A 14,267-nucleotide genomic window follows, 5' to 3' on the forward strand; every position below is an offset into this window, starting at 1 on the left:
GAATTCTCACTGTCTGAGGCCTGGAGTAAACACCTCTGTCACAAGGTCTTTAAAAATTTAACAACATCCATGGCAAAAAAATTGTCAAAACTTGCGGATTTGTCAGAGTTAAGCAAGTGCTCCCTTGCTCATCAGTTATAAACTCCTATTCTTCCAGTAAGTGACAGAACAACATTTCCTGCAAATACCCTATATGGATTAAGGCAAGGCTCATGATCTTAAGACTGGACAAATGGAATACTCATGCTAATTTTCCTGGGCAGGCACCGCTCAGTTTCCTATGACACGAGTTGCCGCTTACGCGAAAATAATCCTTAGTCCATATCCTATGTTCTGCCATCAATTGCTGCAGCGAAGGAGAATTCTTCTGCGTGCCAATTTCATTCGGCTAGGAGTGCGCACCTGCCGGCAGGCAGTCATGGCCAGCCTTAAGCCTTCTAACCCATTACTAAATGTCAAAACTGTTAAAGTTCTCCGGATGGTTGCAATCAAACTGGACTCTGTCAATTCCACCAGTACCGTGGTAACACTTTCTTAAATGCTGAATTTTTGTTACTCATAATAGTTATAAAATGATCAAAACTGCTTCAGTTCTCTCTGGATTTGGGCCTAGCTAAGTGTTTACAATATTCCTCAGACTATCACCATTCTTTCTTCGTTTGGTCTAAATGTGCACTGCCTGGATGTACTAGGTCAGCCTTTGAGCAAGACGAGCTTGCTACCTGTTTTGGTTTTGCACTGTTTGCAGATCTGTTTGCAACAGGCCTGTGTTTTGAGTATGTTGCACATCGCGTCATAATCTAAGCATAAGAATTTGATCTGTTACTTCTCTGCCTGTATTCTGTAGATCTATTTTTTGACAACAGGTCTGTGTTCTGCGTATTTTGCACATATTTTCAATTCCATGCGCAAAAGTCAGTTTCGTTATGTGCTTCGACTTCTTTTTTTACCTGCTTAAAAAAAAACACGTTTCAGCTGAATCCTCTCTGCTTGTATTTAGCTTTGCTTATTTTTATCGTATGGTTCCACCATTATACGCTGTATATTTTTCGCTCTTTTAAAAAGTTTGTAAACTTTTTATGTAAACATACAGTAACATTGAATGACCTCATTACTACCAATGCTAAAAGCTGTTGTAAATTATTTGAAATACGGGAGTAAAAGAAAAAGCTTAACACTGAATTACTATAATCACTGAGGGCAAACAGCTCAGCAGCACACAGGGAGATAAAAAGGCAGTGCTGCTCCATGACCATGACCCTAGGCTCCCTGCCTGCTGCTTACAGTGACCAGCCCAGTCCTTAGCTAAAGCAAGCCTTGTCACTGAGCTGTGCTAGGCTGAGAGTTTCCCCTCCTTCCACAACGCTTATGTTGCAACCTATTGCAGGCAGTTTGAGTACGACATCCACACTTTGGTAACCCCAACTCTGGATGAACACAAGTACTTGGTCCATGCTCCAGGGCAAAGCCAAGCACAAGCTCAGGGCATGGCACAGGCACAGGCATGCCTTCACAAACGGGAATGAAGGAAATGAGTAAATCACATGTCTTCGAGAGCCTGCCTGTGCGCTATCTAGCCGAGACCTAAAAATAGTGCATTGACTTTGCAACACATGGTTAGGGCACAGTAGAGTTCGAGCATTTTAAACTGCTCCTGCAGTCTGCAATGGCATGCCTGCCGTCATTAGTTTACTTGGGTCACTCAGTGTGGCAAAAGCAGTGCTTGAGGCTCTGATGACCCCTTTAAAACCCATGCCCTGGGTACCACTTGTACCATATACTAGGGACTTATAAGGGGGTTAAAGTCCTTGGCCTCTTGTCTCCAGAAGACAGATGTTACACATCAATCTTATGGAATTTCAGGCATTGCGTCTGGCTCGCAAAGGCTCCCCTCTTCCTTTGACGGTCTGTATGTCAAAGTTGTACTGGACAACACCACTACAATGTGGTACACCAGCAAACAGGGAGGAGTAGGGTTGTCTCTTCTCTACAGAGAAGCTCTACGACTAGTCATGGGCTCAGGACTATCAGATTTGCGTGGTAGGAAATCACCTGGCCTGAGTGCTCAACTTGTGAGCGGACAGTCTTCGCCAGTATCATCTGGCCGACCGTGAGTGGCATCTGCACCTAGAGAAGCTCCAGGACATCTTCTATTTATGTTGGATTCCTTATGTGAAACCCCAAAAAACTGCCAAAATGTAGCTACATGTTGGGGTTTAAAATGAAAAAGAAAAAGCAGAAAAAAGTGCTCCGCATAAATGTTTTTTGCTTTTGTCCTAAGAAGACTTCAATGAACGAATTGCTGTGATAAAGTCACCATCTTAACAGCTTTCAGGAACATGCAGAGCTGAATCAAAAAAACTTTTTTTTTAACCACAGTGTTGGCATTTTTCAAAGAGGTAGCTCATTTTTCTAAGTTTTGTGCTTTCAAGCTATTTCCAGTTTGTGGTGGAAAACGATCTGAAATCCATGTGTGATCCTAGAAAGCTAAAAAGTTCTGGAAAGTAAACAAAATTACGAATTTAAAAAAGGGGGTATTTGTGTAGAATCCCTCATGTTTTTCCAAAAGAAACAGATTTTATCTGTAACTTCTTGTCATGATGGGCGACATATATTTTGACCCTTCTAGTGATTGAGATAAATAGGTTTTGTAGATTCTTCAAGAACTTAAGGCACCTAAAGACAACTGAGCTGCACCTTACAATGGTTTTCCATTGTGTATCAACTATACAACAAAGAATATGGTAAAATATAGAGAGTGAAATGTGTATGAAGGGAACGTATGTATTTCTGACGTACACCAGATAATGAGTTAAGGAGCAGTGGTACCAACCTGCAGAGGGTATGTTTCAAACTGTGTTCTTTCTTGCACACTGACTTACATTTGGGAGACACAAAGGCAGAGAAATCCAATTGGTAATAACTAATGTTCTACTATTCTGTTATTCTTTCACGTCTCCAGATTTAAATGGTACCTCACTTGTGTCTGTAGGCCTAGTGTCCAAGTCCAGAAAGGCCCCAAAACACAACAAGGACACCGCTCATCTTTCCACTGATAACTGAAACTAGACCCCCAGGGGAAGCCAGTGTGGAGGGCCTGGTGTGTATGCCACATAGTTTTCTTACCCACATTGCCCTGAAAACCTCTAACATTACCTCCTGCAAGGACTCCTGTTGATCATCGTTTGATCTGTTCCTGTTGCGAACACTAGGCCGAGCCACACAAATGGGGTATCAAGAACAAGTGGAGGAATACTAGGTGGTCAGTATTGTCTGGAGTTCTGCATATTCGAGAGGTTTAAGTCACAGAAATGCAAGAAAAATGTGCGATTTTATAGAAATTTAGAGGTTTGCAGGGCATTGTGGGTTTGAAACATTGTGGGATCCACACAAGGCACACCACCCTGAACACCCCTAGGTATTTAGTTTTCAGAAATTTCTGAGGTTGGTAAGTTTTTTTGGGTGGCCGCCGAGCCTGTGCCAAAATCCATAGCTACCTTTTTGTTGATGGTGCCACATTGCATTTTGGACTCCTTCCTGTTGCAGGCGCTAGGCCCTCCCACACAGATGAGGTACCATGTTTATTGGGAGACATGTGGGAGTGCTGGGTAGTGAGAAATTTGTGTTTTCCTGCAGATTGCAGTACTTTCACTCACAGAAATATGAAGAAAATATTTGTAGCCACTGTTCGAGGTTTGCCAGGGCTTTTGTGTAAGAAACCCATGTGGGATCCACTAGAGACACATTACCCTAGAGTCCCCTGTTATCTAGTTTAAACTACCTGGGATTGCTAGGTTCTTCCTAGAGTCAATGTACACCCTGGACTTGAAAGTCAGAAAAAATGAATATTACTGCATGCCCATCTGCTACTCAAGTACACACGTATACTGGTTGGATTTGGCAGGAGTGAAAAGTTCAAAATGTAAATTTTATTAACAAAAGATTTAATGAAAATTAAAATGCAGTAATCACTGTTATTAAGATAATTGAAATTTCAGAATACATAACTAGTGACTCGCAGCTCGTGAGCAGTAAAACCACGACAAGGTACCAATCGCTTTACTGGCCATTGGACACTGTTAATGAGTCACACACAGAAAACCATTCACACTGCCAGCCTTGTGCCAAACAACACTCACATCAACAAACCGCACCATTTAAGGACCCATAACTTTCGGAGCCAGATGGCTGTGTCTGTGGACAGCCGGTGTGTGTGGACTGGCATTTGGCTGGCAGGGCGTGTGCAGTGACCAACAGCAGGTCACCACACACACACAGCAAGGCAGCCGCTACTGCACATACAGTCAGTCTACTGCCGCTGCACACACGCTGCCAGCCAGCCACCACTACATACACCACCAGTGAATCACCACCAAACACACTCCCAGTCAAACAGTCCACACCCATCACCAGCCAAACGCCAGTCAGATAACACTATGAAGTTCCATACCACTTTCATTTCTGAAACACTCCCAGAATTAACAGATTACACACACACATAGCACATGCAGAAAAGAACATTCAACTAAAAACAGGACCTTATTTTCATTTTTCCCCAAATGTAAAAAAAACCCTCCAATTAAAAGAAAGTGAAAGAAAAATCTATGATTGCATGCATAGCAAGTGTAATTAAACATATCAAACTATTGGCGGCCAGAAAAAAATTAGCAATACAGACCATAATCAGTTGTGTTTTACTCTCATGGTTACTCCCAGTGCTCGAGTTGCGTATGGTATACTTTCAAACATGTGGGAACACATAGGCCAGAATTAAAAAGACACTGTCGGCAATACATACGACTCTCCTTTCATTCTGTTATTTGAGCACATACTCTACAGCTCCGACAAGGAAATACTTTTTTGGTGTTGGAAGAATGTATTCAGGAAAGTGGTGATCTTTCAATTTAACCACATCCTCAACTACTCCGATTCTAGGAGCGCTTGCTTGCTGTACTGCAACAAAGCTGACTTTTAGAGACTGCTGAAACTATACAAAACTCATCTTGCAACCTGGAAAACGGTTTTTGTAAACATAAGCATTGAAGGATGCTAAATCAAATAGATAAACAGCCAACTTCTTGTACAAGATTTAGGACTTTTGAGCAACATTGTAAGGCTCCAACCTTTGATACTCTCTATTCTGGTCTAGAATGCAGAATGGTTTGTGCATTTCTGCTACCTGACCCCAAACAGCCACAGGTGCAGTACTTTCATCATGCATAGTGGAGAGCATGTGGACATCTCTTCGGACTGAAAATTTCAATATGAGCAGTCCATTGCTATGCAAGTCACTGCTCTATCCCCTATAAAGTTTCTAACACACAAGCTCTTTATGGTAACCTAAATGATTAGAGCAAATTGAGCACATGCCACAGTGCCCACTCTGAACAATTCTTTAAATATTCTTTAAATATTTGCACATCTGTGCAGAAATTGTCCTCGTATAAATTATGATTTTTTTGAAAACATGCTCTGGTAAGTTCCCACACAATATTTTCATTGACTGCAAAAGTAGAAGGACAACTGGGGGGGTAAATTGAAGATTTCCTACCGGTGTACACCCTGAAATGATACACATACCCTTTTGCGCTTTACCACAACATATATAGCTTAATACCATAATATGCTCTGTTGCTGAGTATATACTGTCTGCAAACCAAACTGCCCTTGATCAGGACCAGACTCAGCCACATACATATTGTGTTCTGGAATATAGATGTCTGAGAAACATTCAACTAAATGGTCAAGGACTGGCTGAATCTGGAAGTGAAGGTCGCAGTCAGGGTGATCTTGTTGCAACGCTGTAGCATTGTCCACAAAATTCCACATCCTCTGCAGAAGAAAATTCCAATCTTGACTGATGGATGTTTGAAAAATAGCACTTGGCATCAAGGGCCTAGTAGACCAATATAAAGACAATGGTTTCCGTAGCAATACCTTCAAATAAGTTAAACACCAGAACTACTTTACTTCATGGAGATTTGTTGTCTCCCAAATACGGTTTTGCATAAAATAAGTCTACTCCACAATATCATGCAAAAACACCATCAATAAAGAACTGGGAGAAATTGATAGGCAAAAAGTCCTCTGTATTCATTCTACACTCTGCAACACCACTAATGACAGGCAAAACAGGCTGCACCTTGTTAGGGGCTACCTGGGGTTTAGCACTTCAGATGGCATCCTTCCAGACAGGAAAATTGAACTGCCAGGATCTTGCACTTGGTCTTCTGCCTCAAATGCAGTGTCAGTCTCAGAGCCATGTCGTAGGCAGATTCAAAAAGCAAACCACCAACCTGTAGGCGGTCAACCTGCAAGCAGCCATAATGCTTACTAATACAATTGTCACAAACAAAACAGACAACTGTAAACAACAGTACGTCAAATTAGAACTACACAAACTGTGGCTGTATCCATCAGTAAATACAACTATTGAATTATGATGATCGGGGAAGAAACTAGCAATTCAAACCACACAATAAACCTTTTACTATGAAAAGATTCCTAGATACCTCTTTACTTGCCACAGACCGCTAGATTGAGGATCAACTGTGCCTACTCTGCACACACACAGCATTCACTAAAGATATACCACTAGAAAACAAAAACAACAATAAAATTAATACACAAGACAACACATTATAAGATCTTGCACAATTCCAACCATGAATTTGAAAGACACTAAAACATAAGCAAAATATAACAAAATGATTACAATTGTGAAAAAAACATGCCAAACGGGGCAATAATACACATTTGAAGTTAAATTTACAAAAAAATGTTTCCTTACCAAACAGTTGCAACTATACAACTGCAGATCAACCAATCCCAAAACCGCAATCAGGCTACACCACAAAGAAAAGCAAAAGCTTTGCACTACAACAAAAAATAACATCACAAATGCACATGCTAAAAAATAAAATATTTAACACTATAAAGCACAATGAAACCTTCTCTGAGGGGCAGGTCCGAATCAAAAAAGGGTGATCTACACCCAAGAGGGACACAAAGCGAAGGCAAATAATTGGTATCCTAGAATGGAGCCAATCCTTACCCCATGGGCTTCTCCCCCCACATACAGAAACCTGTCCGTGGTGTCTTGTGTGTTTCGATCAAAGCAGATCAACCTCCAAAATGGCCAATCTCACCCCATGCAGGGTGGAAACAAACGAAAAAGAAACATGCCCCCTACAGAGAAGCGACGCTTGCCCAAGGGGCTGCTCCCCACAAAAAATTAAAGGCACAAATTCCATGGTGTCTGGTGTTTTTCCACCTACACCACTCCCACCCCAGGTGCGGCCTAAAGAATGACTGATCTCCCCCCACGAGGGACAGAAGCAAAATATAATTGCCCCCTTGAGGAGAGAGACATCCCTGGTGTCTAGTGGGCTTCCACTCCCCGGAGAGCAGGTTGGCCTAAAAAATTAAGGAGAGGTGGAAGCCCTCTTGAGGGGAGAGATCCTTGGCCAAGGAGCCGCTCCCCAGAAATGTAATGCAAGTCATCCCTAATGTGTTACCACCACCCACCAACCGCAAAGGCAGATCGGCCTAAAACATGGTAGCAAAAGAGAATTCGGGCCGCTTCCTAGAAATAAACAATACAGACATCCCTGGTGTCTAGTGGGTTTCTACCCATCCCCCCCCCTCCTTCTGCCCTGCCCCTGGGACAAACAGGCCCGATAAATGGCTGTTCTGCTTGGGGGGCATGGGAGGAGGTGGAAAACAAGGTAGAGGAACAGGCCCCCAATTGGGGAGCAACCCTCTCCCAAGGATCACTTCTTGCCACAAAAAACAGCCCCTAGTGCCTAGTGCCTGCATTCCGGCTGACACTCATTCTGGTCAGACCTGTGATCCTGCAGCAGGAATGCACTCGAGAGACACCAGGGGAGAGGAAAATCTCATTCCTTTCCTCCGCTGTCTCTCCTACTGCCTCATTTCCCCACCCCAGAAGGTGAGAGGACTCACTTAAAACTTCAGCCTTTCACTTAAAACTTCTGCCTCACCCAACACAACGTCAATGCAATTTGTTCAATTAGAACCTTGAATCCCTGAGTTCGGGCTTCATCAGGCAATGAGAGAGCTGTGTCTGCTCAGTGGCAGTTCAGCACGACTTGTGCTGGCTCTTCCTCTAATGGCCTGGGCCATTAGAGTAAGAGCTCTCTCATTGCCCGATAAAGCCCAAACTCAGGGATTCAAGGTTCTAATTGAACAAATTGCCGAGTGGGTCAATCTACCCCTTTCACAGGAGACCTCAACAGCAGACGGCCTCCATTTCACTTTCTTCGGTCCTGAAGAAAGCCCACTTGACCCCCAGGGGCAACCATAAGGGCTGAAACATGTCGACCTTTTTATGGAAACCCTAAAGTGTACTAGACCATAACTAGTCTTCCTGTGCACGCCAAGACTTTTTAATTATCTCAAATCCAGTTTGATTAAAAGTACTTTCTGGCTGTACGAGATTTTAATTTCACTTCACTCCAACACAACCACCTATCTCTTGATCACTACTGCAATAACCAGTGGTTCAACCTCCTGGTCGAGGAAGCATGAAACTAACCCTGTGATGATGCTGTCACGTTACCAACAACAGAGCGGAGAATCAAGCTATACCACTTTTCCAGCCTGTGAACGTAAATGAGGGTTTTTATCGGTATACTATACGAATATCGCAAACCCTGGTTACTCAGGTCAAGTGATCCATTCTCCATTTGATATTTAGCTGTAGAATATCTCCAGCCTGTTGTGAAGGGGGTATAAAGAGGACTAAGAGTATCAGAATCTCCTTGAAGGTTATTTCTTTCAAGTTTTACTTTGTAACCCATCGGTAGGCTTAAGGGCACAATAGTCTTCTTTTAGGCTTTATTAAATATGTGTTTTGGGTTGTTTATTTTGGGTTTTGGCAGTATGTTTAGTTTCACTGACATTTATTTAACTTGTAAAGTGTATGGATCCAAATCTGTAATTCTTGTTTGATGCCTTTCCTTTGCGAGAGCATAGCCAAAGGTTTTTACAGCCCTTACCCAATGACTTAAATATCAGACAAAATATGCAGCTTAAAATAATGTTCTAATATATAAAAATTATTAGTATTCCTATTCCATTTGTACTAGGTACGTTATCTTTTTGAGTGGCTGGATGAAGACTTTGATGAAACAGAAGAAGCTGTCCAGACAGAGAAGGTTGAGTTCTGTCACCCTCTGTGCCAATGTGCTAAATGTGGTCCTGCACAAACGGTAAACATTTTGAGTGAAGTTTTTGCAAGAGTGAAATCTTTTCATAAGTGCTCCTGAGGAATACATTTGTAGATGATTCTTGATGCTACAACAGTGGTGAATTAAAACATTGTGAACATATTTAGAATTGTGTAGCATAGGCAGTTTGTGGTCACTTCCGCACAACGCTTTGCCCATAATCTCTTCCACTTTCTTTTGTTATTGTTTGCCGAATTTGTTTTATTCATCTGTTAAATATCTGTAATTGCAGTGCAACCTCAGTGGGATTTGCCTCTATATGTAAGTATTACAAGGGTATGCAAAGTGTAGTTGTGAATTTAGAGTCTATTTTGATTTCTCCCCAGTTTGACCATTTATCAAACTATATTTTACATTGGAGTCCTTTTTTTTATTTTTTTTTTTTATTTTTTTAGCAATAAGGGAAACCTAAAATGAGACAGGCATGGAAACATAGTTAGTGACTTAAAGTAAGGGAGGTAAAAAGAAAGTGGCTATTGTAGGAAGCAGCAAAAAGGAGCTGCACTGAGCTAAAACGGTAGAGAAAAGGGAGGTGTAGTTCAGAAAGGAAGTCTAGAAAAAGCCAAAGACAATAACATATGAAGAAAGGAGGAGAATAATAATAAGGAAGTTAAAGGTGGTGAGTGAGAGGGGATGGAACAGTCACTGTATATGCATCTATTTTGAGATTTAAAGATACTGACCAGTAAAATGGGGTTGAGGTGCAGCTTAAATTTGGTGATGGAGTTGAATGGAAGCAGAAACGTACATACTGAAGTAGGTAGTGTGTCAGTGCTAGTTACTGGGCTGAGTCAGAAATGGCTACCACTGAGCCTATGCAGAGTTTATATCCTGTGGGCACAGCCGATATTCTAGAGGAAGAAGTATGAACATATAAAATGTGATATGCTAAGGACACAATTTACAACAAATGGTTGTAAGTTGACTTGATCAGTATAAAGAGAGTGAGAAACGAATTACAATACTGCCGAGAGACAACTGTAACTAATATGCAATACAATATCACGTTATAATAAAAAGTTATTTGTAGGGAAAAATGACTCTGAACTTCAGTTTTGAAATAAAGCTTATGGTCTTCCTTTGTTGGAGTTTATTATTTCATTTTATTTTCAAAAGTACCCTTTATGGGTAACTCATCGGTCCTCTGTAAATGTAGCATTTGGTGATAACTACAGTATTCCTCATTTCATCTTAATACAAGCCTGAGACCAATATTTCATAATGTTTAGGAAATTAAGGTTTGTGTTAGTGCTACCTTTAGGGGTAGGGTTATGTTCAGTTCAAAGTTGAGATAATGTTTAAAGTCAAGGATCTACTTGGGTTTATTCATTTTTTATTTATCTATGTGTTTTTAAGCTCTACCTCATTGTAAAGTATTAAGCACAGGAAAGAAAAAAGTCAATACATAAAAAACAGTAACCGAGAATGAGGAACAATCAATCCAGTTGTTTAGATCAGGTAGTATTGTGGTAGGATTTCTTTCATGAGGCGCAAATAAACAAGTGTGTTTTAAGGATGTTTCTATGACCGAGTTGGACAGTCTGACGCTTGGATACTTCGATGCAGGAGGGCTGAGATGGCCACAGCAAAGAAACAGCAAGAATCATCTCATTGCTGATAAGATAGCTGCATTTGCTTAAGTGTGTTGGTGAAGTAGCTGCTAAGAAAAAGACAGTGAGAAAGGCTCCCAACAAAAGGCCAGCAAAAGCCAAACCTGCGCCCCATGGATATGTGTAACCAGATGACAAACTAGCCTAGCAGGGTGGCAGACCACAGCATAGACAGCCAATGAAGGTAGAAAAACAGATCCCTGTGTTGGGGTGCGGGAGCAGAAGAGTGGACATGATAATTAACCATAAACTGGGGTGATGAAAATGATGAAAAGAATAAACAAGACAAGCCCCCCCCCCCCACCCTTCCCACATGGGAAAAGAACTGGGTCAGGTGGAAACTAAAAGGATCTGAAGGGTGACTGTGCTGAAGAGGTGCACACTTATTACTTAATGCGACGTTCAACTTAAAGTAAAGAGCTGCTTAATTATGTTGATATTGAATAATTGCCCATGTGCACTAACACTCTAAGGGCCAAAAAATGACAGCTAAACCAGGCAAGATATACTGATCCCGGTAAGGGCAGTATAAAGGAATTGCGCTGTCAGACATACCTTTAGGCGACAAACCTTAGCAAATGGTAGGCAGAAACAAGAATGGCTAAATCCAGAAGGGAAAGGGAATTGATCATTGAGGACTTGCTCTAACATGGTGCTGCAAAGAAAAAAGAAGGGGCCATCATAAGCAACTACAGCGAAGTGATAAAGATCACAATAGGGCGGCAACCTCACAACCCAAGATCATAACCAAATTTTATTGCAGCAGTTATTCCTCAACATCAAAACTGGAATCCGATCCTCACGAGGAGCTGAACGGAACATAAAAAGATTAATAAAGATGTTGCAAAGGTAGACGCTAGAGTATATATACTGGAGAAGGTAATGGATGATCAGACAGCCAACTAAGAGGCATTCAAAGCAGGTTTACTACTTCTTAAAGAACAATGTATAGTATTCCAGGAGATGTCGAAAGACCTAGAGAACAGATCGTGCATGAACAACTTTCAAATTTGCAGAGCCCCAAAGGGGTGAGAAGGGCACAGATATAAAGAAACACATCCAGTGCCTCTATGAAGTGTTGCTAGGATCAGTTCTTGAATATCTGACCAAAGTTAATAGAGTGCATTGAGTAAAGTCCTGGTCTAGGAAGACCCCAGCTCCGCTAGTTATATTGGTAAGGCTCCACCATTTCATGTATATTAAATGGGTTATGGAAACACTACATGGTGGCAGACTGGTTTCCTTCAATGGAGTGGCCTTTCAAATTTTCCAAGATCTATTTCAAGTGACCCTTCAGAAAAGTAAAGATAATCACCAACTGACTACTTTCTTAAAATCCAAAATAGTAAGAGACCGGTTCAATTATCCATTTAGAATGATATTGTCATGGAAAAGATGTGTATAGACTTCAGTATCTTTGTCAAAGGTAAGAAACTTCCTGGTGCTTGAAGTGCAACGTGAGCAGCAGACAGATGGTTCAGCTATACCTCCACAGCAGTGTAAATCAGAATGTCTTACAGTGTGAGATGGAAGAGATGCAACAGAACACCAAATGAGGAAGAGATTCTGGCATCTTGGAAAGATACAGTAGAACACCTTCAGAAAGTCTGTTTCAACTGACAGAATAATGGGTTGGATTGGCATGAAGAATGAGCGACATAGACCTAGTTATTAGAATGGTGTTGGGGGGAGGCTTGTTAAGTCACGACCACAGAGGAAATCTCAGGCAAGAACTAGAGGTGGGATGGTAGAGATCTGCAAATGATAATGGGGAGGTTACTCCAATGATTCCCTGGGATGCATTGAAAGTAGGAATTAGGAGGCAAATGATAATGGGTGCAGGCTGCTTAGGAAAATAAGGGTAATGTTTTTAAACAGACTAAATGCAACTTGGTAGAAGTGAAGAAGACACATAGAAACACACAATCACAGTGCATACACAGAAAGCTGATGAGCTCTGAGGTGGCACACAACAGAGGTTCACAGATTGAACTGTTTGCTGGTGAATTTGGACAGTCGTTTTTTTGAAGGGGAAATAAAGCTGGCATGTTGTTGGCAAGCCTTCTCAGAGCAAAGTAAGTGTATTACTTCAATACAGAGATTAAAACCAGGGGCACTATATGCATTGGAGAAAGTGAACATTTGGACCGCCTCAAAGAGTTCTATGAAGAATTCCAATCCAGAGACTACACAAGAGGAATTCCAGTATTGGGAGTGCAGCTCTCCTGTGGCAGTCAGATACCAACCAGACAATCCCAAATGCAATGATTGTCAAGGAAGAAATTCTGAAAACAGTCAAGAACCAGAAGTTTGCTAACGTGCTAGGGTCGGATGTCTTGATGGCCAGATTTTTTTAAGTGTTTGAACCGCAGCTGCTCCCGATTCTTGCGAGGTTCTTCAACAATGTAGCACTAAGGTGACCACCTAACTGACAAAGGTGTCAATCTTGTCAGTACTTAAACCAAACTTGCCTCCAACAGAGGGATCCCCCATCTAGTCTGATTTCATTATACCATACTGGTGCTACCCTGCTCGCTTCTATTTTGGCAAGCAAAACCCAAAAAGTAATACCGACCCGAATCTACGCCACCCAGGTCGGTTTCATAATGTGGGGACAGACAGGGAACAATACTAAGAAGTCCATTCCTTTAATCGAAATAGGGAGAAGAGGTGGAATCATGTTGGCGCTCCTCTCATTTGATGCCAAGAAAGCATTGGGAGTTCATGAGCGCTTCCTGAGCTGGGTGCTGTAAGTGTATCCTGTGCAAAATCAACAGTTGATGGACAGAATGCAGAACAATGTCATATATTCACCCCAGTACAGAGATCTGGGCCTAAATCCATCGTTCTTTTGCTCACCATGCTGTTCCAGTTTGAACCCAGCCATATGCAAATCAGTCTGGACCCTGTGCCTCATGGGTACAGTCCAGCCCGAACTGCCAAGCCAGGTTCTCCCTGGACTGGAAACAAGCATCCTAGGACTGGTTTCGGGGGTTCATTCTGTCCATCATCTTGTGGGTTTTGCTGTTCGCCCTCTGTGGGAAGGGTATGCCCAGACGTGGGTCCCATGCTCACTACGCCACTGGAGTCAAGCTATCCTGGCTGAAGAGGGGTGAAACCCCGAAACCGGTCCTAGGATGCTTGTTTCCAGTCCAGGGAGGACCTGGCTTGGCAGTTCGGGCTGGACTGTACCCATGAGGCACAGGGTCAAAACTGATTTGCATATGGCTGGGTTCAAACTGGAACGGCATGGTGAGCAAAAAACGATGGATTTAGGCCCAGATCTCTGTACTGGGGAGAATGTATGACATTGTTCTGCATTCTGTCCATCTACTGTTGTTTTTGCAATTCTCCATACTTCACAGTAGTGGCAGATGCGTCATCTCTGTTTATCTGGGAGAGTAAC

At 42.0% G+C, this 14,267-nt stretch overlaps 1 protein-coding gene across 6 annotated transcripts in view; it reads left to right on the forward strand.

The window, feature by feature from the left end:
- The window catches only part of ANKRD27 (ankyrin repeat domain 27), a 595,879-nt gene that overhangs the window by 391,333 nt on the left and 190,279 nt on the right, over window positions 1–14,267 (forward strand). For all 6 annotated transcript variants that reach the window (XM_085639132.1, XM_085639135.1, XM_085639137.1 and 3 more), the window contains one exon: window positions 9,111–9,233. In XM_085639132.1, the coding sequence (XP_085495258.1) occupies window positions 9,111–9,233 (123 nt within the window). The remainder of the gene's footprint in view (window positions 1–9,110; window positions 9,234–14,267) is intronic.

This window comes from Triturus cristatus, chromosome 12, assembly GCF_964204655.1.
Source record: "Triturus cristatus chromosome 12, aTriCri1.1, whole genome shotgun sequence".
NCBI classification, from domain to species: domain Eukaryota; kingdom Metazoa; phylum Chordata; class Amphibia; order Caudata; family Salamandridae; genus Triturus; species Triturus cristatus.